Source organism: Lissotriton helveticus, chromosome 8, assembly GCF_964261635.1.
Source record: "Lissotriton helveticus chromosome 8, aLisHel1.1, whole genome shotgun sequence".
Classification (NCBI taxonomy): Eukaryota; Metazoa; Chordata; class Amphibia; order Caudata; family Salamandridae; genus Lissotriton; species Lissotriton helveticus.
This window is the reverse complement of record NC_136069.1, coordinates 1,282,499,398-1,282,523,261: the sequence shown is the minus strand read 5'-3', so window position 1 is coordinate 1,282,523,261 and position 23,864 is coordinate 1,282,499,398. Positions and strand designations below refer to the sequence as shown.

At 40.9% G+C, this 23,864-nt stretch overlaps 1 protein-coding gene across 2 annotated transcripts in view; it reads left to right on the top strand.

The window, feature by feature from the left end:
* Positions 1-23,864, top strand: part of EFNB2 (ephrin B2) — a 53,554-nt gene that overhangs the window by 17,661 nt on the left and 12,029 nt on the right. For both annotated transcript variants that reach the window (XM_078658248.1, XM_078658249.1), the window contains exon 2: positions 3,991-4,274. In XM_078658248.1, coding sequence (XP_078514374.1) covers positions 3,991-4,274 — 284 coding nt within the window. The remainder of the gene's footprint in view (positions 1-3,990; positions 4,275-23,864) is intronic.

Below are 23,864 nucleotides of genomic sequence, written 5' to 3'. Positions count from 1 at the left end.
TAGGGTCTATAGGGTTATGGTTGGAATGCAGACCATGAGGTTGTATTGTAGCAGTAGGGAGTTGGAATCCAAAGACGCAGAGTTAAAATGCATTGGGACTGGGTGGGAATACGGAGACAGGGAATTGGAATGCAGAGTTAGACGGTAGAGGGAAGGGGTTAGAATGCAGGTGCATAGTCTTGGAATGTTGAGGCATGCATTAGTATGCAGATGTAAGTGATTAGAATGCATGGGTATGAGTTCAAAGGGACAGGTCTGGAAAGCAGAGACTTAAAGTTGGCTATACAGAGGTGAGCGGATGAATGCAAAGGTATAGAGGTTGAAGGCACACACATGGTGTTTGAGTGCAGAGAGAACGTGTTAGAATGTAGAGGCACAGTGTTAGAATGCTCTCCATACTAATTCTACTACTTAGACAAGATCACAGAAACATGCCTAGACCCAGAAACAAAAGTATCTCAAGGGGTAAACTAATAGTTTGATTACATCTTTCTCCTTTAGACCACATGTCTAATTTCTGACACTGAGTCAACAAAAAGCTTTCTTTTTGTAGCTGAATCTCCCTATTTTAAGCCAAAATGTCTCTTGGGAGACAGTGACTGCAAGAGTGTGCTTGCTGATTTATAGTATTTGACTAAATGTGAATAGACACTTGAGATAGTCTTTTGAAACGTGCTTGTAGATCTGCTTTAGCAGCAAGAGTATGAGCTGTGAAAGAAAAGTAATGAAGCAAGAGTTTGCTCACTGTTTGCTCACTGTTGGCAGTGATTTATGAAGTGAAACCATATGCCAAGTATTTGGCCAATGCATAGTCAGACCCAACCATTCACAGGGCAACAGAGCTAGGCAGTAGTAAGAGGACTGCTGGAGATTAAACACAGAAAATGAATTATCAAACTACAAGCCTTAATACAGTGATTCAAAACAGTAGAGGTGGGCGAGAGCGGAGGGGGGGCACACTCACACATGCACTAACTTACACCCATGCATTTACATGCAGAGTCGCGCACAAACATCCATTCACGACTCTCACTCACAAATACTCATACATTCATACATACACGCACACATCAAACTGTCAATAAAACAACATTTACCTTCTGCAGCTGTCGGGGAGAGAAGCCTCGGAGGTGCCAGGAGGGTTGAGACTGCTGGCTCCCCTCATTGACTAACTTTAGGTCAGCCAATGAGGCTGATGTGAGAAAATATAATGTCCACCATTGTGGTAGTGAAGTGAGGTTTTTAAGGTGGTTCAGCGAATTTTTTTTGTGTCAATAATAGGCCTGTTTTCATTGGCCAACATTTGCCTTACAATACCTGTGGAATTACACCCTCATATATAGGTGGAGCGCAGAGAAATCTCTAAACATATATCGGATGTTTGGCAAGTGCCGGTCTGGGATCGGCAATGTGCTGAGAGACATTGGTATTTCTTTGAATAGAATCGGCTTCTCAAGCTATTGTGCTGCCCTTTTTAGGAATAGAATCCTCTCGGCTTATCCAACTTCCCTCTGCTTTTAGCTTTAGCGTCACAATACTTTTGCGAAGCACTTAACAATAGCTGTAGCCTCAATTTTATAGGAAGTGCACTTTCCACAGGGACTTGTTTTCGTAGAACTCGAAAGGCTACGGTGCAAGGCACAATGATCCATGGTATAGTGCGAGACCAAAGAGGCTGAATCCTACCAGCCCCTCCGAGACATGTTGACATTTTGTGATGCTTGTCCTAAAGTGTCCAAGGTGACCTTAGGTCAGCCAATGAGGGAAGGCAGCAGTTCATACCTCGTCACAGAGTAGGATGGGGTCAGAGAGATTTCTGACCCCATCCGATCTATGACGAGGTGTCAGTGATGGGCACTTGGCCCTAGGCACATCAGGGCTTAAACCTGAAGCACCCAAGTACAAGGCTATCACTGACACTCCCCCTCATCATGAGGCAAAGGGCCTTGAGGACCTTTGCTGAGCTGAGGAGATCACGCCCACAGGGGCTGTGACATCCTCAGCCAAGCAAAGCTCAGCTCAGGCAGCCAGGAGCCTGCACATTTAATGCATGTCTAGCTCCTGGGTGTCTGACCTGAAAATAAAGTGTCTTTCGGGCTGAACTTTGCTCAGCCTGACAGACACTTTTGATTGTCCAAAAGGTGCAGGTGTGGCCTTAAGGACAGCCGCTGCTGAATTCAAAACAAAGGTGGGATTTGTCATCCTCTGTGCTGTCCGAAACAAAAACATTGTTCTCCAGTTGATCATTGCACGCCTTACAAAAGGGATCAAGAGCCCAGACTTCTGCAGGATGTGTAGGCCTGCAAATTCGCCTAGAACAATCAGATTTGTGTGCGTCCAAGATCCATTTTAGGGATGTGTTCTCTGGCACTACATTGTGGACATGTGTCTCTAACAACTAACAGTTGTTTATCACGTGACCGAAGTGGACAGTAGAATTTTGAAGGAGAAACACTTCTCTAAAGGTTACAAAGATGAAGCCATTAGTAAGGAACAGAGTGAGGATAAGTCCATCTGTTACTGGCATGGTGAACCCAGATCATTATTTATTTTTGCAGTTTTATATTGGAGCACTTTACACGAGCACCAGTTACATTACACAAGGACACATTCTTTTTGGCAGGCATAGTGAGATTAAGTGATTTGTCCAGAATCAAAGGATGTTGAACCAATGCCAATACTCATTCCTGGTTCTCCAGTTACAAGGTCGGCAGTTCTGGCCGTTACATCACATCCTATCCCTTTTACTGAGACCTAGTCTCCCAGTTCATGCTTATGGTTTCTTTGAGATCCTTGTTTTTGTCCATATATACAAGAGATTTATACACATCCTTGAAATTGGTGTGAAAAGCAAAAAGGTGGGAGCCAAGATGTCAGTGTTGGTAGAGATTTATGCCTCTCAAAATCGATATGTTCAACTCTAAAATGAAAAGGACTCAAAGATAGTTTGTGATGGCTTCATATATTTGCAGAGAATCTTATGTCTATTTAAAGGGCAGGATTACATCCGAAGGGTGGCAGTTTTTTAAAGGCCCACCATGCCTTTTAAAAATAGTTTTCTTTTTTAATTTAGCATGTAGTTACCAATTTCCAAACAATGTCAAATTGGGGCGTTATATTTACACTCCCAGACAGGGTTGCGCCATCAGAGGGTAGGTGGCATGCATCTGCTGCAGTGTGTGTTTGCAAAGTGCAGCATATACTCACAGTATAGGAAATCATTTTGTAGTAAAGGATCTAATTTTTTTGACTTCTCCTCAGTCTTTTTTCCGTCAGTACTCCACTTATTTAATGTTCATGGCTTGTGTTTAGGTAGTGGTCTTTGATCCACCTAGGTACGTGGGGGAGAACATAGAGATTACTAGACTGGAAATCACCCAATCCTTTTTCAGCATTTAAATTATCGGCTCTTACATTTCTTCTTCAATATCTTACGGTGATCTTTTATAATAGGGAGAGCTGTCTTCCACACTAGCCAATCTCTTAACCTACACTCTCTTGGATCTGGGTGCATGTAGTGGTCTTAGATGGGTATATCGTTCTGTTTGAGCTAGCCATGTGCATATATGTAGGTGGTGGGTGAAAGGAGCATGTATGAGCCACATCTGATTTCTACTGCCAATACACGCCGAAAAGCAAGAAAGCTGATAGACTGATTTTTTTGTTACTAAACTCTTTAGAAGCTATCGCAGTAAATCTGTCTTTGTGTGCCAGCATGTGGTTTACCTCTGCCTATCTATATAGGCTGGCAAGTGTTGTGATGAGTAGAACAGCTACCTAGAGTTCCTGGGGTCAATATTGATTTGGAGACGGTGTGTGAGTAGTTTCAAGTCAGAGAGATCTGTGGCTGGCGTGAGCATCTCCTGCTGAAAATTTTAAGCGAAGGATATTGGCAATTTATTCTACAGTAGCATCATATATCTGCATTCTAAGTAACTTTCCCCTGCTTTGTTTCACCTCTCACCTCTACTTTTCTCTGTTGGTGTTTAGGTTCCTTCCAGGGCATGGGCTGATGTTGTTTCCGCAGATTGGTGACAAAGTGGATATCATCTGCCCCAGGATGGACTCAAGAACTGTTGGCCAGTATGAATACTATAAGGTCTATTTGGTGGACAGAGAGCAAGCTGATACCTGCACAATCAAGGAGGGTGACACCCCTCTTCTGAACTGCGCAAAGCCGGATCAGGACGTGAAGTTCACCATCAAGTTTCAGGAGTTCAGTCCAAACCTCTGGGGTCTGGAATTCCAGAGGAACAAGGATTACTACATCATATGTAAGTTTTTCACTTAAGCTGGCATTGCCATTTTTTCAAGTATGTAATATGATTGGTTTGTATAAGAAACCTTTCTCGTTGTAAAGCTGGTACTTCGCAGTTTGACCTCTGCCATTGGCCTCTTAGAATTTCAAACCTGGTGTTTCCTTTCACAGGCTGAGATTGCAATATAGATTGTTTATTGTTGAAACGGTGCTTATAAATATAGAATTGTGACTGGTCTTTAATTCAGTGCTTTCCAACAATGGAACTCTACTCTTGATGTACCGTTCCTCATGGTGGTGGAGCTTGCTTCTCGTGTGTCAGCAGAATTGGACTATAGTAGTCCGAGATCCATATAAGAGTTGTGCTTCACCATATTTGATGTACTGCTTTGCCTTACAACGGGGAACATTGAGCCAATATGTAGCTGAATGTAAACTGCTTGAGTCTGCTGGAACCAAAAGGAAGCCGCATATTTATTTTACCCATGTGGCTCAGCGCTAATATGTCTTAGCTGGAGAGAACTTGCAGTAGTTCATAAACACTTATTTAGAGATTGGCACCAGAATAGCTCTTTGACGTAGGTGTATGCCCATTCATATATTCTATACTACCTTCCGTGAGATTCGAGAGAACAGCACACTCCTTTTCCTTTAAATATGGTTTCAAAGGCACGTGAAATGCCACAGCATCCTACAACGTATTTCCAAGTACATCAGCTTAGGAGATATGTTGAGTGTCATCAAAGGCCTAACATTTTAGAAGAACACTAGACCAGCTACCAGGAAATGTCAGTCGTTTGGAAGACCAATAGAGCTAAAGTACAACATTTGTTAACAACGTTCTCAGTTTCTTTTCCTATTCTCGAGTTATAGAAACGTTGAGTCAAAAGCAAGCCACCAGTTAACAACCCCAATGATGGCATTTGAAAACAGTTCCACCAGTAACTTTTAAAACTAGTTATGTGGGCCTCTGTCCAAAATAACCACTCTAGTTCTGAAAATAGAATTTCCACCATTATGGGAGTGAAAATGAGTTTTGTAGGTGGTGCTGCTTTAAAGGTTTCGTCAATAATGGGCCTCCAAATTATTTCATTGGTCAACATTTGCTTTACAATACCTATGGCACGACACCCCCTCATATATAGGTGGAGCACAGAGACATCTCTAAACCTGTAAATCGGTTGTTTGGCAAGTGCCTGTCTGGGATGGGCAAAGTGCTTAGAATAATTTCTATTTCTTCAGACTGAATCTGCTTCTTAAGTTATTGGGTTGCCTTTTTTAGGACTGGAATCCTCTCGGATTATCCTCCTTGTTTCTGCTTTTAGCTTCAGCGTCACAATACTTTTATAAAGCACTTAAACAACAATAGGAGTAGCCCCAATTTAACAGAAACTGCGCTTTCGACAAGGACTTGTTTTCATAGAACCTGAAAGGTTATGGTGCAAGGCACAATGATGCATGTTAGAGTGTGAGACCAGAGAGGCTGAATGCTGCCAGCCCCTCCTAGGCGTGTTGCCATTTTGTGATGCTTTCCTTCAAGTGTCTTACGCCATTTGTTTCAAAAGCATTTTTTATTAAAATATAAACAAGCTGCTTGGTCATGCGGCTGATTGACCAATCCTGTGTCTCGTTTGTAAATTCCATATGCGTGTGTAGTCACAGGAGCTGTTTTTCCCTAGTCATAAAATAAATTACAAGTGGAGCTTAGGTGGAGTCATTAGGGCAGTCATTTAGGCATCAAGCATTGTGGAGAATCTTGCAGTAGGTTCTCTAGTCTACAAAGTGTTTCCGTCATGAGGTGGCATGTGGCCTCCTACTGTAGTTCCCAAAATAACTAAACAAGTTCATTCGTCAACACAACCTTTGCAGTTGTTGATTAGAAGCAGTCCCCTCCTACAACCATAGTTATCAGGGTATTAAAAATATTGGGTTATTTTACATGCTGATCATTCCGATGTAACAATACAGATGTACCGATGCCCTTTCAAGGGTAATAGTTTGAAACTCTTGTTGTCTCCTTCAGCTTTCAATAGTCTAATGGGAAGGTCGACTTACACATAGCTTTTCTTTCATACGAGTAGGGAAAAAAGTGTACTCTAGTAGTCTTTTTTTGTAAATGTTCATGTCACATAGCAAGCATTAGTGAAATGACGCTCAGGCAGCACTCCAGTACAAGACTCTTTATATTTTCTTTATATCCATTGGCAAAGAATGTACTCGAGGCCTGCCACTTGAAGACCTCAATGTCATTTTCATTGCTTTACCTTGTATGAGCAGCTTGGTGGCTGTCATTTATATACATGTTGAGTACATTAGGGCCTTCACTGTAGTGCTTGCCTGTTTAATGCACCATTCCCTCACTTGTTTGTCTTAAATCAATTCACAGATTTGCATTGCAGTCAAAGGGGCAAAGAAACAGAATGGGCTCCATTTTTCCCGGCCTGTTTGATGTTTCTGATACGCAGTCATCTTTTTTCCTTTCTGGGGCTTATTTAAAGTCGGACATTTATAATGTGAAATATTCTGAAGCTGTTCTTGATGCTTTTATTTAATAAAACTATGAACAAGTACCTTCTTTGCTCGATCCACCTTGGTTTGCCGCAGCCTTGGAGTTTTTGCAGTTGACTTTGAGCCTGTGACAAATCTCAGTGTCCGAGTAGCTCTCGAATAGTGACTGAATCTTAGCACTTGTTGTGCATTTTGGGGCTCTATTGATATTTTCTAAAACTTACCATCTGATATAACAGGATTATTTTGTGATGTCAGATGTTTTGAACTCAGTCACAGCATTTCACTCCTTTCCTACAACCAGTAATTAGTCCTCTTCACTTTACCTTGCAAGAAGTCTCTCACCAAGGCTCTTTGTGTGGCATTAAGCCTTACTCTGTTCAGATCTAGAAGGCAGTTCCCACACCTTTGTTTTTTGGGTAAGAACATGTCCGGCCTTTATGGTTTCAGTTCAATATTTGGTGCCCCCTTGTTCTAGTCGCAACTGCAACAGTTTCTAATTACTTCAGGTAGATAAATGATCAGGTAAGACGGAAAATCTATGAATTCACATTCCTGGAACATAACCGTTGACAAATTTACCCGAATTTATCCACAATTTCTGACTTTTGCTTGGTATGTTGAAATCTCTCCATCCTATGTTGCTGTGTCTTTTAATCACATGTAGAAGGGCCGTCTAGGTTCGTTTTCAGTGTTTTTAGTCTAGTTTTCTTTCTCTTGTGATTTTCTTTATTTTACAATTTTTTGCAATAATTTTTTTATGAAATATATTGCTTTGCTTTTTCTCATTACAGTCTACTTTCTTTAACCCAATATTCCCAAATCTGAACCTTGATTCTTCAAAAGGCTGATTTTCCAGTAGAGACTTGTATTTTTACTTTTGTTTTATTTATGGATACCAATGTGTTGCTGTCATCATGTTACTGGTATTGTGTGTGAACACTGGTATTGTGCGTGAACAGTGGTATGTCGCCTGTTACATTAAGTGTGTCAGGCAGTACAATATCGGTCGGTGACCACTTAAAGTACCGAAATTGATGCTTCAATAAGTTCTCTGTTTCTCGTCTACAATATGGTGACTAAATACTTTCTCTGAAGCATCCCCATTTATTTTTGCCTTTCAATTTTGAACATGTTCAAGGCATTGGGGATGAGGAATGCCTGACAGACACCCTTACAGCCTCTGAAAAGTTTCCAACCAAGATCTCGAGTCTGCATGTGTAGACCTCATTAGCTCAGCCTCGTCTTTGACGGTAATTCACTTTGACACTAATAATCTGGAATATGTAGCTTTTCGTAAATGTTTTTATTAACTTCTTCACATGGCCCTTTTAATGAGCTGCCCACAAATCGTAACCCAGCAGCAAATGATTTAATCCCACATTGATCTAAACTGTTGGGCAAAGTAGAGCGGCTTCATTTTGAACAAGACTTAAAGCCATATAAGCTTCCCGGCTGCCCCATCTGTATGTTTCACCAGGCCTAAACAGTCATTGTTTGTTTATTTAGAACAATACCTCATAGATTTCTGCAAACCTTTCACGCAAATTGTCCCTTCACCATCAGTTTTTTTACCGTTCATATCCAATTTGAGTGATTATGGCAAGTTAAAAAAATATATTTATTGTATAACTTTGAGAATGTGAACATTTTTATAATTTTTTTAAGTCACGTCTACAAGACCTATTGATACCAGTTTGTTGACGTACATAGAATAATAGACTTTAGCTGTGTCCTGCATGACTATTACCCTCTTACATCATTCTATTGGGTGCTTGGTGTATCAGTCCTCCTCCGACGGAGTGCTTGCACTGCAATGCACAGGACAGTTTTACATCTCAAAAGTACACGGAATCATCACACGTTAAATTATCTCGTGGATGCACTATGTAAAGAAAGCAATCGTTTACTGCTTTTCTTTTTTCACTGAAGCAAGCTTTGTAAAAATACTTACGGCTCAAATTGTATGCCCTGCTTACTGGACTTTCCAGCACCTGTTTATGCTGGGGAATAATTCAGCAGGTTAAAGCCGAACAATGCATTCTGATGATCTCACTTAACTTTTGGAATAATTCTGCCATTTTGGCTCGGGACAAGACTGCTTCCACCTTGAGAGTGATTCTGTGTCATTTCGCAGGGTAAAGTGTGTTGGGCGATAACCAGCTTAAGGAGCCCACCATCAGTCACTCCCGCGGGACCATCGGTAATTCACTTTAATTCTCATTGAATTGAATATAAATGTAGCTTGTAAAAGTGATATGGGGCTCAGGGGAAACAAAAACGGGCCTGCACAGCTTCAGGTTCCCAAGCTAGCCCTAAATGTGTTGCTTCTAATGGCGAGGTTATCCGCTGGTATGTTTGTCCGGACCACACACATTGTTTCGTGGCTTTGGTTTGTATCCACTGACCCCGACCAAGGCAGTACTGTCAGGCTCTCATGTAGGGGTAGATTGTATTACAGAAGGAAATGTGTAAGTAGCCTTTCTCTGTACAGCAGGGGTGGCATATGAAAGAACCCAGTCATTGTTTTACTTGCAGTTAAAACATGGCTCAAAATAGCGTTCACAGTTTTCATCTATATGCATTCTCAGAAACTGACAAGGGGCCTTCTGTCTAAAATATATGCGTTTTTACAACAAATTCATGTTTGTAGTGCCTCATCTAGATCGAAAAGAGGTGAAGACTGTTGTCTTTTATCATTTAAGCAAATGCACGGAAACGTGTTCTAGAATGTTCCTCTATGTCTGCCGCCTCTCATCAAAGAAACTGGGTTCATCTGAAGTGCAAACTGACTGCCACCCATTTGTGGGGGAACTTCTGAGCCTTCCTGGTCAAAAGAAAATGATGTCTGGCTCATTGAGACCAGTATCCCATAAATGGCACGTTTTCTTCTTTCTAGTGCTGCATTCTAGGCTGTCAGTTGGCATTAAGGCGGTTGGCTGTGAAGCCCGGCCACGAGGAGATGAACTCTGCCTCAAAATGATGTTTTCCACTTCACTGCCACTCGTTCTGCAATTATCGGGTCATTAATATCATTGCATGCAATTAGTGACAGCCGAGCGAGCAAAGGCTCTGGCGCCCGACTTCATCCCTGGAAAACTTTCTCGCCTGTTGACCAGCAAGCATATGATGAAAACAAACATATATTTTAATTTTAAGCAGTCTTCTGTGATCGCAAATGTATTTTGTTGATGTTGGATGGTGAGCAGCCTAAGTGAAGAGAGAATCAGGCTAAAATGTGCGATGGATTTCTGACTAAATTCAGATGCAATGGAAGAGGTTTCCCTACCAGAAACACAAGGTTGTTTTTGTTTTTTGCTAAAAAAAGTGTTATTATTCATTCGAATCACCAGTAGTCTAGAAGAGTGTGACAGCGTCAATCTGCGTGATTTATGTGTATGGATTAATTTCCATGTCATATAGTTTCACCTGTTACATGTTATGATGAAGATGCTTTTTTGATCAATTAGGAAACAACAGAAATCAGGAGTTTCATGCATGTCCACAAACTACACATTCTGTTCTTTTATTTGTGTACTAATAAATTAGCACACACTGGGGACATCACATGCAACAATGGGAGAAAAAAAACACTGCAAAAAGAATCTCATGTAGCTTTTGGAGGGTGATGGCAATAATTTAATCCTCAAAACTATAGGAAATAGAGTACAACAGATATTGAGTTTTCTGGTATTCCTTGAAGTAAACAGCGACCAGAAATAAAAGAAGAAATAAATTAAAACATCTGATGTGGCCACACATTGGCGATCCATTCTCAAAGATCTGAGAATCAGTTTAGTTAGAGTGTGGGTTAGGATTTAGCAGACGGGTTACTTCGTCACAAAGTACTATTTTTGACCCTGATACTTGTCTGTACTAGAAGCCAGTGTAGTTCTGTATTCATTTAAAATGGATAGCTGGTTTAGTACACGTTTTATGGCTCTTAAGGCAGTCCTTGCTTCTTAGCTTTTTGATTTCTATGGACCCCAACTTAATCATTGCTGTAATCAAGAGACCCCCGCTGAATCATTAGTGGAACACGGGGACCCACATTAAGTCATCCAGGGACTTTAGTCAAAGCAATTTTGGTGATTCGATCAGCAAAACAATACAAAAAAACAGAAATAATCTTTCATCGAACACATAAAAGATGAAATATTTAACTTAATTCACAAAAAAATATAAAAATAAATTTTTTAACTGGAAAGTTGGAGATTTTTTATATTCAATTGAGGCCACCCTTAGTCCATACTCTTATTCTGTTTGATGAATTTGCTCTGGTTCCCCCCAATCAATCTTACCCTAACTTAATTTTTATCCTCCAGTTTCAAAATCCTTCACATTTACAGAAATGTTCTAAATTTGCAGTTTTGCTTCTTTGTAAACAAGTTATTAATCTGTTAATATTTCATTTTCTACGCTGTCACAGGCCCCCTCAGTAGGTGTGGCAGACCCCCAGGGGCCCACGGACTACAGTTTAAGAACCACTCTTTTAAGTCATGGCCCCATAACTATGCTTTCGAAGGTTGAGGAAGTGGGCATAGTGTAAAGTAGGTTTTCAGAACAACTGAATAGCTCCAGGAATAAATGGTGGCAAAGCTGTGAAAACCTTTACCTTGCTTAATAGACAATGGAAAAGTACCTGAATTCATTGCAATTGCATTTTTGATATTCTCAGCGATCACATATGCATTCTTTTCAGTTTAAGGGTGTCTATAGTTTGTGAATTTTGCCATTAAGTGCTATTTTCACAAGCAGTTGGCCATTTTTAACCCACATTTTAATGAAAATAGTAGTTGGTATGTATTCTGTATTTAATCTGGACTCATGCATTATTTAATAATTTTTCTTGGTTAAACACAAATGATAATGTGTCATAAAACCTAACATAAAGCATCCTATTTCCTTGCTGGACTCTGTGGAACTACGTTACCTAAGACTTTCCACCTCCCCACACTCATTACATGGCAATTTATGTGATCCACGTGTGCGAGCCAGCAATGATCTTAATCTACTAGAACAAGTAGTCATTCACTACAAAGCGGGGACGAAGGAGGGCATTGAGGAGTCCATTAGGTCATTAGCAGGACAAAAATATCTTCCCATTGAGATGATATGTCTTGTAGGTTCAGGCCTTTTTAAGACCAGTGAAGTATTCTATGGTTGTTGCTTGTCATTAGGAGCATCCAGGATTCACCACTGCTGGGTTTTTCATTTGTTCTGTACACCCACAAGTAAAGTGCAGGAAATGTTGGCACATCACAATTTAGAGTATGGTGAAGCATTTTACAGTGTTGTAGTCATAGAGAACAAATATGGGGCAGCCCTGTATTCCTGTGAATCTGTGTGTTAAACTTAACAATACTCAACAATGATTTTGTTGGATTGAGCAATATGCCTAGGCTCTCCTGTCAAAACTAATTTAAAAAACAGATACAGTTTCTGTTACATTTATACAGACGTGTTTAACTCATTGATGGAAAAGCTAGTAAATACGATAGTTACCTTGATAACAAGTAGGTGCTCCAAAACAATGGTGCCATGTAAGTGAACCGTGATAAGTGTGGTCTTTAGTGTGCATGTGACATACAAGAAAATTTAAAAAACACTAACTAGTTGGCGGAAAACTCCGCATGACCTAATTTTAACTCTTAATGGTTGTTCTGATCTCTTTTCCACACTGAATGATAGTCAACAATGTAGTATGTTGACGTTTCGACCCCTATGTAAACTTCACTGGGTCTTCTTCAGTACAAGTGCTGCTCTCTCCAAGGAAATCATTGTTCAGTATTGTTTAGTGTTGTAGCCAAAGGCTGGGATGCTATTAGTGGGTCTTTACCCAAACTATCAAACCAGACAATGTAATCTTCAAATGGTTCAGTTAACAAGGGGTGTATTTTATCACAATCATTTTAAGAATCAAAATGATGACAGTCGAATGAAAATCTCACAACCTCACTTTAAAAAAAAAATCTTTTGACACATCACCGTGGACCTATATTCACCTATATTCAATAGCCAGAAAATCTGAGGCACCCGGTTACAGAACAGTAACCATGCTATCAATTCACACACAGGTGAACCACCTGTCTTTCATTGGGGTGATTGGGGGAGAATGACCAATCTTATGTGAATCCTGGACTTTCCACATTAACCAGGTAATTCAGATGCTCTGCCCCCCTCCCGTTACTTTGAAAAATGATAAAGAACCAAAAAATATAGCAATCAAATGCTCAGTTTTATCAATTTGAGATTATTAATAAAAAACTTCCTCTGCAATGATTTTTTTTAGAGCTCCTGTACAGAGATACGACCAAAAAAGAAAAGATAGTCTAGAACAGCAGTCTAGCTACAGCACTATATACACATTACATTAACACTCATTGCTCCTCTTCCAATTAGATGAATCTCTCATGCTCACATAAAAGAGGGATGGGATTTTCTGAAAGAAATGCTTGGTACCCCCTGGCATGAGGTCGGGGACAAATCAGTAGCAGAATGGTTAGGGTCAAGATGCGCCAAGCTTATATATATATATACAGCTGATCTAGTGATGCGGCTCAGTAATGATATCACCGCCGCAACTTTAACTTCCTGCCATGGGCCTCGCAGAATGAGAAGTGACCCTCAGTGAGGCCCACGATGACCCACACCTTATATGTATTCTGTAGGATGGATTGATCCTCCATCTTCCAGCCTCACCGTAAAATATAACAAGGCATTAGTGATCTGTGAGAGGAGAGACCCAGGCCATTCCAGCCTAATTTTGCTACCCCTACTCCCCTAGCCGGGCCCTCTTCCAGAAGGCTGAGACACAAGGCAGGCTTCCTAGGCATTGAGCCTGGGAGTTCTGCAGCAGAGATTATACCGGAGTGATGGCAAGGAAACAAAAACAAAGACTGGGTTAAGAAAACTTAAAGCATCCTTAAGTTATTACCACCTAAGATGTGGTGATTCAAGAGGCAGAGTCATGTCTGTGGATCAGCGAAACTGGAAGAACAGTGGAACATGAACAGGAATGTGATCTTAAAGTTAACTTGTCCCATGACAGGAAAGTTTCCATTTATTGTGAGAGGGCAGTGGGGAGTGCCAAGTTCACCGTTGGTTGTAGTTGGTGACATTTGACCAGCAGGAGTTATGTGTTGTTCCCCCATACAAAAACATTGGTGAACCCTTTCCTTGGATTGTTATATCCAGATCTGTACACTAGTCACTAAAGGACAACTGAGAGAAAGAATAACGCTATCACAATACCTCCACTCGATAAACTGTGTAGAGACATGCAATGATTTCCGTCTGTACTGTCCATGTGAGAGAAAGGAGGGAGAGATGACAGTCAGTCCTTCAAGAGCACAAATACAGTTCAGATGTGAAGTTGATTCCAGCAGAAATGCTCAAGAACAATTAACAATGAGAGGCCCAGGAGCTGCATAGCCAGCTTATTCACAGAAATGTGTTCAAACGTGGATACAGCTTCAAGCAGGCGAAGTAGTGGCACCCATCAAAAAAGTACTGAAGAGAATAGAGAATTGTATCTGTTGTACATAGCAGGGACAGAAAGTTAAATGGTGTTTAGAAGAGAGTTGACCACAGTAAGGCAGTTCTGTTGCCATTTTGAACCGATCTATTAACTTTTTCTTCTGCTCTTTAGCTGGCTTGACAGAATTAAAAGTAATATATATTTAGTTGTTGAATGTACTGAAAGGTTTTCCTCTCTTGTTCAGTTGTTGTTTATAATCAAAATATACCCCTGCTCTTTTGTATGATGTCTGTTATTTTTGTTATTTCTGTAGAAGAGTCTTTTTATTAAATTTTTTAGCTTTCCGGAGTTCGAAGTACTTTAAAATAAACCCTTCTCTGCAGTAGGTTATTATAGTTAGTTCTCCAGTCCTAGCATTTCCCTAGATACACTGTCAACAGCAATAGTCATACTCCCACTTTAATACCTTGCATGTTTGGTTGAAAACATAATTTTGAAACTGGACACCTTTTTAAAGCAGTTACAAGTGTACAATAGAATGGAAGAAGTGCTTGTAGCTGCCGGCCTTTTAGAATTCATTCAGTGACAGGGAAGACAGCATTTTATTGCAGCCAGCCTTCTTTGATCCTCCTGAGAAAAATGCAGGCGTACTGGGCGGGAATCTTGGAAGGTACTCGTGTCCTTGTCGCTCATGTTATTTGGCTGGGGGCAAAGATGGCTAAGGCCTATGTTTTACAAAGACAGCTGTGGCCTGTGCAGTCCATGCTCATTAAATCAAGACACTAGTCTTTAGAGCATTCCTTGCTGCTCTTCACGGTCCAAGGCGCCTCGCGAGATAATTATGGTGGACCATGGCGGTATACTTAAAATGGTTCTGATGATTATTGGAGGAAGGTCTGGGATCCTGGCCGGTTGTTATCTTTTCTTTCTTCCGTAGAAATTGTCTTTATCTCATTTACAATTGAAAAAAAAAGGCTTAACTCTGGAATATTCATAAGCACCCGCCGTGCCTTTGTCGCGAAATAAAGAGAAATGCCTTCTGAAGGGGCGGCATGCCTGCAGAGGCTCGACACACACCGGTGACCTTTCTCAATGGCTAGACGTCTCAAGCAGCTCTCACTGAGTCCTGGGGGTGGTTGTTTTTTTTCTTTTAAATCTCCAACCTCAGCCTTCTCTTTTCCCGCTTAAAATTACTTCAGAGCAATTCATGAAAACCCACCAACAAAATTAAGATCAAAGGCGTCTAATTATTTACAGCAGCCTGTTCCAGCCTTTCTGGTTATAAAACTCTGCTCTAACGTTTGTTCTGTAGATTACAGACATATGCTACCAACAGTTTTTGGTATCATTTTGATTTTCTCAGATGAGTATTGCCGTTTGTTCGCCTGTATTATGCTTGCTAGATATGATCATGATTGAATCCAAAGTCGGCTGAGAAGAGAAGTGGTGTGAATCACCAGAAATGATCAACTAACTCACCGAAGTGTACCAAGAGAGGAAAAAGCTGTTGTGCTTACCTTAGTGTAGGGATGGCCACCTTTCGTTCAGTAGCGCTGGGTGAAGGCCAGATTTTCCAAATATTCAGTGAATGGTGTAAAGAATTATTTTAAAGTTCATTGTATTTACATTTATCTCACCTGGAAACTCTGAAAAACTGGAATGGATCTGGCCCTATGTTAGATGCCCTACGTTTTTCAGCACAATGGGCCTTCCCATGCCTTTACTGCCAGATATGTGAACATTCACTGGTTTCTTTTAAGGACGCCAATTCAGAAACACTAGTGTATTGATTGTTCTCTCATACACGGTTAAAATACTTTTTTCTTTTTGCAAAAAACCACTTTTCATTATAAAGCCTTAGCCTTGTTTTAACACCCAAATAAACCAATTTAAAAAGTAAAGAAAAAAATTAATTACGTGTTTTTTTTCTAGTGTAGGCGAGCGGACGGGTAATTAAGAGAACATAAAACAAAGGCAACCACCTGTCGGATCATACTTGCAGGGTACGCCTGCCCGCCAAAGGATTTACATTAATAAACATGTCATGTGCTTGATAATCCTCTGACCGGACATCAGATCAAAAACAGCTTTACTTCATAGAAAGTATTACAGTCTGCTTCTAATAGAATTGTTATGGTCCAGTTTTAAGGTGTCCTCTAACATCTACCTTGGAGGAATACATTTTTTTTTTTAAACAAAAAGCCTTCTTTAAAAATGCTGTTCACCAGCAGCAGGAAATTGTAATGTCATAAGTCAGTACAGAGCCTACTCGTGTGTTGCATCTCAGTGGGGCTGCACATTTTTCTGCTAATGCTGAAATAACACTGTTGCTGTAAGCTTTACTACTCCACTCTATTTTAATGTTTGTTATTCAGCGAAAAACAAGTCTAGTTTATTTTTGTTTTTGTTCCTTAATTTATTTGTCAATGAACTGCAAGGCAGGGCGGCTTATGCCCAGCATGTTAATTCACCATCTGATTAGAGCCATGTTCCCAGCCCACTAGGTTGGAAAAGACCAAGATCCATGAAACAGCCTAGTCTCCCGGGAGGCAGAGTAATAACGATCAGATGAAGACATATTAAAATGTAATATTACTTCCTCTCCGTTGGGACGGCGCATACTCTCGGAGCCAAGACTCTCCCGCCGACTGCTTCCATTACACTTGCAGATTGAGTGTCCTTGTCCATTTACGGTTAATGGGATTCACACAATAAACAGGAAAAGTGCAGATTGAGCGAAGCATAAATATTAACGACCAGAGACTGGGAGCCACTGGATTCCCATATTCTCCCTGACACTGGCAGCAAGACTTGCTATAAAGGCAGTGTAGGTTGCCCCTAGCGACCAAACCTTTTGTGTTAAAGTAAGAGTGGGATTATTATGTCACTATTGACTCTAGTGCCCAGAAAGCGCCTTCTTTCGACTCGTGGGCCAGTAACTTAGTGAATCAAGAGGAAATTGCGTTTAATTCTTAATTTTCATTTGCATTCACATGTAGACAGACATGTTTGAACAAAGTAACAGAATTACAAATTCCTATTAGTTTAACAGGAAAACAACAAAAAACACCAGCTTAACATACGAGCTGAAGTACACTGCTACCTCATGCACAGTTTATAGCTAAAACTGTTTTACATCAAACAAGGAAAACAAATCTTATTAAAGTTGCACTAAAGTAACAATGCAAGACTTCCCCCAAAATGATCTTGTCTATACGCACGTGCTCCAAATAGATAATAAGCGTTTTAGGTTGGAGAAAACTGCATGAGTAAAATCTTATTTACATTACACACTGGTGCCTTTTGTAAAATTTCTGATTTCGATTTTATTTACATCACCCCAAATCAAGTCCCTAACAACAGATAATGGTCTTAGCTGTGATAATCATCTTGTTAATACAATTTACTGGGAGAACACTAGCAGCTGATTGTGAAGATGAAGTGTCATCAGTTATGATTGTAAGTATCATCTACAGCTTGATCATATCTTTGCAAATTCAAGCCTACTGATGAGGCCCATATCTGCCATAACACCTGTTCTGTCTGTCTACCTCAGAAACAAAAGGCCCATGACAAGGCTTATGACGGTGTTCTATTCGGTCTGTGGCCTGAGTGTTTCCGTTGCAGTAGGTCGACATCTTAATGCTGGATGTGTGCTGGGTGTCTTCAGTGTGGCTTCTGGGTAGGTGACGCGAGGGACTGTTTGGAGTTGTGCTCCTTTGTTTCTTTTGGGACCCATAAAAGGGTTTTTGCCATTTCACAACCTGGATTGGTCAGCGGGTGGGCTCCTGCTGAGCCACTGGCTGGTTCGGGAAATTTTCCTGTGGGGCTCCACAGTTAGATCACCAGAAGCAGACATTGCCTGCTTTCTTGTCTTTCCTGGCCAGAATGTTCTTGTCATTGCTGGCTCCTTTCAATTTTATTTGACACGGAGGGTTCTTAAAACTGATGTGTTTTAATGTTACTGTTGTGTGGGGCTTTGTTATAAAGTACTGTATTTGGTTGGTTTGTCTTAAGAGTAAGTATATATAAAAATGCCTGTACGCTAAATGTCAGCCTTCTTTCTCCTATTTCTGATCTCTGTGGCCTTGTCTGCAGCCTTCTGCTTGAATGCCTTCCCTGTGGTGCCGGAATCTCCCAGTAAGAAGGTCTCTTTTAAGTCATTCACATCCACAGCCCTTTTCAGGCTATGGTATGCGATGCTGTGTACGAGGTGTCTGTTTGCTGTTCTGCCAGTGGTTTATATTATTTACCTAGAGTGACATTATGCATCTTTGAGACTAGGGGCAATTTAATTAAGAGTAGGTATTTCAGTATAGAATAGAGGTTAAAAAGAAATAGCTAGTGAACATTATTAGACCAATTCCCTTATTCTACTTTGTGTCAGTTTTGTAGAGTAGCATTTCCATAATTTCTTATTAGAAATATTCAGCCCCTCACAGGTTCCAACAAGAATATTACTATTGACCCATGTATTGTACATAGTAACGTACTACATAAAGGCATTTATATCTTCACAATGTTAGTGGTGCAACTCAATGAATGTCACATAAGCGGGTTGTGAAAGACCTAATATACCTATAGAAATGCTGTATGGATTCGCATTCTTATGCGGGTATCGCTCAGTCATTTCCAGCCGTTGGGTGAATATTGTATTATCTCCCCATGGGGGTATAGCGTAATCCGTAGTGTCTTATAAGTTTTGGTGGGCCCATCTTATACAATTCCAAAGAGGCAAGGTAGGGCTGAGGAACTGTTTGCCTGTATTTTGAGTACTGGAACTCAAAGAGTTGATACAGGAGTAATGAAGATTACTGGTAAGTAATCAGGACATTAGGTAGGTGACAAGAATGGCCAGTGAAGTCTATGGAAAACACAAGATGGTTGCCAAGTAGAAAAAAGTATATGAGAATGTTCTGCTTCCGAATGTTACTTGGAATTATGTTGAATGCTGATAACACCCGTCGTTTTTTTAAGAGGAGGGGTGTTCTGTCTATGTTTTGATGCCATTAATGAGGTCACACACGATAATATTTTTACCCATAGTGTGCTAGTGGGCCTGGAGAATAAACATATTGCATTCCAAACTTTTATAGCAACTTCTAGCCCTTCTTATTATCACGACAAGTCAGTAATAAAAGAAACGTGCAAATAAATATGTTCAACTTTCTTTTACTACATAATATACATTTGCCATGTTAAAAATACTTGATTCAGTTGGAAATGTGGAGGGTAACATAGCCATTTAGGACTTTGAAGTTGAAAGGGAATGAACAAAAAAACTCACAAATTTAAATATAAAATAAGAGAAGTGAGTACTTGTCCACAGAGGTAAATCAAGCAATTCCCCTAATTTGTGCAGAACAAAACATATGTCTATTCCTGATTTCCACCATTTCTGTTGGACTTTGGAGAACGAGAATGCTGCTTCCCAAATGTTCTCCATCTTGTATACGTCCCCGTTTAAGTGAAGCCCAATACAAAAAAATACAGATCTGTGCCACTTTGTTTCTAGGACAACAAAATCTACAAGCAAATGGTAAAATAATTGGAGCAAATGCTTTTAAAGCAGTAACAGCTTTCAGCCGTAGGCATTAGAAATTACACATTCCATTTTAACACGTTGACAAAGCCTTTTATGGGTTTTTGGCAAAGCGTTTAGAAAAACACAGAATTCAGAATATTAATTCCACTTTAAATTGCAGGAAATTAATGTTGTTATTTCATTAGAGTGGTCACAATGATCTGCCGAAGCATGACTAAGAAAAGTTTTCTCTGTCATGAAAGCTTTTAGAGGAGGCACAGGGTAATCTGCGAGAGGCAGGGGTGAGGTTCATGTAGAGGGCTGCTCTTGAAGCTGCATGAAATTAAATATTTATGATCGAGATGGGTCCAAGGGCTCCTATAGATCAATCTGTCACAGCGACAATTGCAGCCCTGAAGCTGACATATTTGACTTTAGTCAATTAGTCTCTGCAGATTGTGAGTAGGTGCATTGACTTTCGGCCCCTTGTTTCAGAGGCTTCCTCTTCCACGTTGAAGCCGCCATCCTTTGCTTCATGTAGGTCTATGGACAGGAGATACCATCAATGGAATTTATTGGCACCTTTGGACAAAGCTTCATGTGGAATGTGCCTGCGGACGGGTTGAGATTTCATCAACATGTTCATTTTTGTCTGTTTTGAAGGTGAACCTAAGTAAAAAAGAATACTAGACTGTAAAAGTTCTTTGGCTGGTTTGCAAAACCACAGTCGAATCATAATACGTCCATTAAAAGTACACCATAGCTAAAAGCCTGCTCTGCAAAAGAATTGGCACGAGTATGACGAGATATTGAATATGCAATGTCTACGGCCTGAGCCCTGAGCATTTAGTGCTTCAGGAAGTTAAAGACATAGATTGGCCATTAAGAGCAGTCAATGTTATTGTTGAATGTCTGACAAACCCTGCCATTGTGGCGGGACAGTCAGTACAGGGGGGCGACGTGGGACGAATTTTAATCGTTTAAGAGTCTAAATCTTTCAGGGCTGTCCTCATTTCTAGAGGGTTTATTCAACAGACCAGGAACGTTTAGGGGACGGTAAAGTGGTTGTCAAGTTGAGGAGAGGAAAGCTGCTTTCTTTTTCAGTAGGCAGGATGAACAGTATAGTGTCCACTTGAGAATAAACTACCTCTAGGCGCTGGTAAACAGGATTTCCTCCAACATCCAATAGTGCAAATGCTTGTTAGATCAAGCTTGAAGGACGTTTGCAATTGATCAATGTATTTTGTCGTTAGGTGAGTCCAACTAACTTAAGTATGTGTGCAGCCCTGTATTCTCAATTTAGTTAAGTCTTAGGTCACATGTATGTATAGGTGTCCTCTCATTTATGTTGAGTTGCAAATCAGCGGTTAGCTGGTTTCAAAGTGCTCACAATTTTGGAAGATAGGAGAATTGGGGTGTCAGGAGATGATCACATTTGCCCAGGATCACAGCGTGCAAGGGTTTGTGATGCCTGAATTAAAATTGGGGTGCGGAGAATTTGGAATAATGTCCCAGGTATAATCCATATAGAACAAAACCTCAAGATATCGACAATCACGGAAGAAGAAAAGGTGGTAGAATGCTTCCTCTTATCTTCGCGGTAATGGCTTTCCATACCTGCATCGAATGTTTTGAGGGCAAAACCGCCATATTAAAAGTGCCTACAAATATGGTCTAGCACAGTGGCCATGATGCTCGCAGCTAAGGTGTCCACCAGCGCACCCGTCTTTGTTATCTCGAACACATCATAATGTTTCTATTTACTGTTTTATTTCTCCCTCCTCTCCCCCTCATGCGGTTGTCCTTGTGCCTGCACATTTTTGCAGAGAGGTCGTAAAAAAGCTCTTCTAACAGACACCTTTGATTTATGTCCAGGACTGAATGGTGATATTGATTTGTTTTTCTTTCCTCTACAAAGGAACAGCATACGTCTCCATTATTCTGCATGGCTGGTAGCGAGGTGCCACTTGTTAGATGCCCCCTTATCTCAGGCTCTCTGCTCGAGTTCTTCTCACCGATGGTTTTCGACCAGAAACGGGGCGGTTGAGAAGCTGTTCTCGAGAATTCGCCAAGATAATATGGCTACTCCTTTTGAATTAGTGCTGACCACTAGGGGGTGCTGGAGAGCAATCAACAGTTCCCTTACTTTACATTTATTTACATTGAGGCATGGTAGGAAATGTGTGTAGGATGTCAACAAAGCAGCCAGGAGGATTTACCAGGATTTTTGGAAGTAAAGAAAAGTGACATGAAAAAGAAGGTTCACTGAGCGATGCTCATGAATTAGTTGCTTGTAGGCTCACAGCTATTTTTCTCTGTCGAAGCCGATCGTCAGAATCTGCAAAAACCACAACTGAAGCCCAGCTTGCAGAATGACTGTAACATATTCCATAAAGTGCTGGCCCTGTACTTTCTTGGCGCTCGAATAAGTATATGCACTACTCAGCACTGCAGTACTCGTTTTATTGACGTTGAAAATATGAACCCCTGAGATAGACTCGACGATGTGCACACCGGTGACTTGAAGTTTACAGACAGAAATCTGCAGTACACATAGAACCCCCCATTGTGTTTAAAGAGCAGCATCGACAGCACGCAGACCTTTCATCATAGCAGCCGAGCGTGACGCCCACCCTTCCTCTAGCATGCGCCGTGGTGTAATACTGTTTCATTGCTCTGGAGAAATCGGCATTGTCAGTTTCTATATGCCTCTTCCCCCAGGTATCATCATTTCTGTACACAGGGCCTTATTCTTTTGATTGCCCTCTCTCTGCCTTGTGCAACCGCACAGCAAAATGGCGGCAGAACCCCACTTAAAAACTTTGAGAAGAGCGCTTTCTTTACTGGGACGGTGTGAGGTGCCCGGCTCCGCTCGTGATGAAGTGGAAGAGGCAAAGGCCTACTTTAAAAACAGTGTAACTGATGAGCCTGGACCGAAGAATGAAAGACGAGCCGGAGAATGGCTCAGTAATGAGTTCAGCCCCTGCAGAGGAGACGGGGAAACACGAGAACGAAGCGTACACAATCTAATCCGAGTCACCCAAAGGGGATTTAAAATAGATTCTACGTTTGGCTTTAGGTGTTGCTTTTTCTCGGCCGTAGGTGGTCTAAAATCCTTGCTGCATAGGGCACACAAAGACCACAGGAAAGTCACGACAAAGAGAAAGCACAGTGGGTTTCGTGTCATCCTGCTGCATGCGAGCGTGACATCGTTGTTAATCTTCCTGCCAGGTGTTGCTCAATGTCCCTGGTTACTTCCTGCACGCATCCCCTGCAATACAGTGCACGCACACACACACTGTGCAGCGGGAAGGGCCCTGTTTACTGCGGTTTACACTTGCCCCAGCAGGGCAGGTTTTATTCGGGAGTCGGGACATCATTGCTTGATAAGTTTCATATAGTCATGCGGACAGTGTTGGCTAAAGATAGCAAAGTCCGCCATCTTGTTTGTTTCGGGCTGAGGTTGTATGCACAGACTTGTGGAGTTCTGTCTGTAAGTAAAATCTGCTGTAAAGTATGTGATGGGCTATGTGCCTTTAAAATGTTCTGTTTTCTTTAGGCAGTAATCCCCCTGGCCTGGCTATCTAATTCTCAATAAATAGTTTACCCTCGAGCAACATCGACTGGAGAGGCTGCGGTTCAGTAGCAATGCACGTAAAGCACTGCTTTCTGATGATGCAGACGTTTTCAGTGGAATGTTTGTATAATATTCTGTGATAGCAACATAAGGAACAGGATCAGAATTCGACCGTGTACCGTGATTTGTGACAATATTTGCATTTTTTAATACTTTATGTGAACAGTGTATACATTCAACGGGTATTCCCAGTGTTTAAGGGCTGTGGGCATTTTCCTGTTTTTAGGGTTTTCTGATTTTTTTATTAAGCACAAAGGAATCACATTTGCATCATCCGTTCAAATAAGGCAAGCTTTTCGAATGCCATGTCACTGAATCCTACTCATTTTTTCTTGGCGCGTTGTAGGTATACCACATGCACTATTTTAAAGAAGACTGCAATGACTAGCTTGTTACGATGGTGGCTATTTTTATTTTTATTTTGCATATGCCCAAGCCCCTTTAAAGGTGTCCCTAA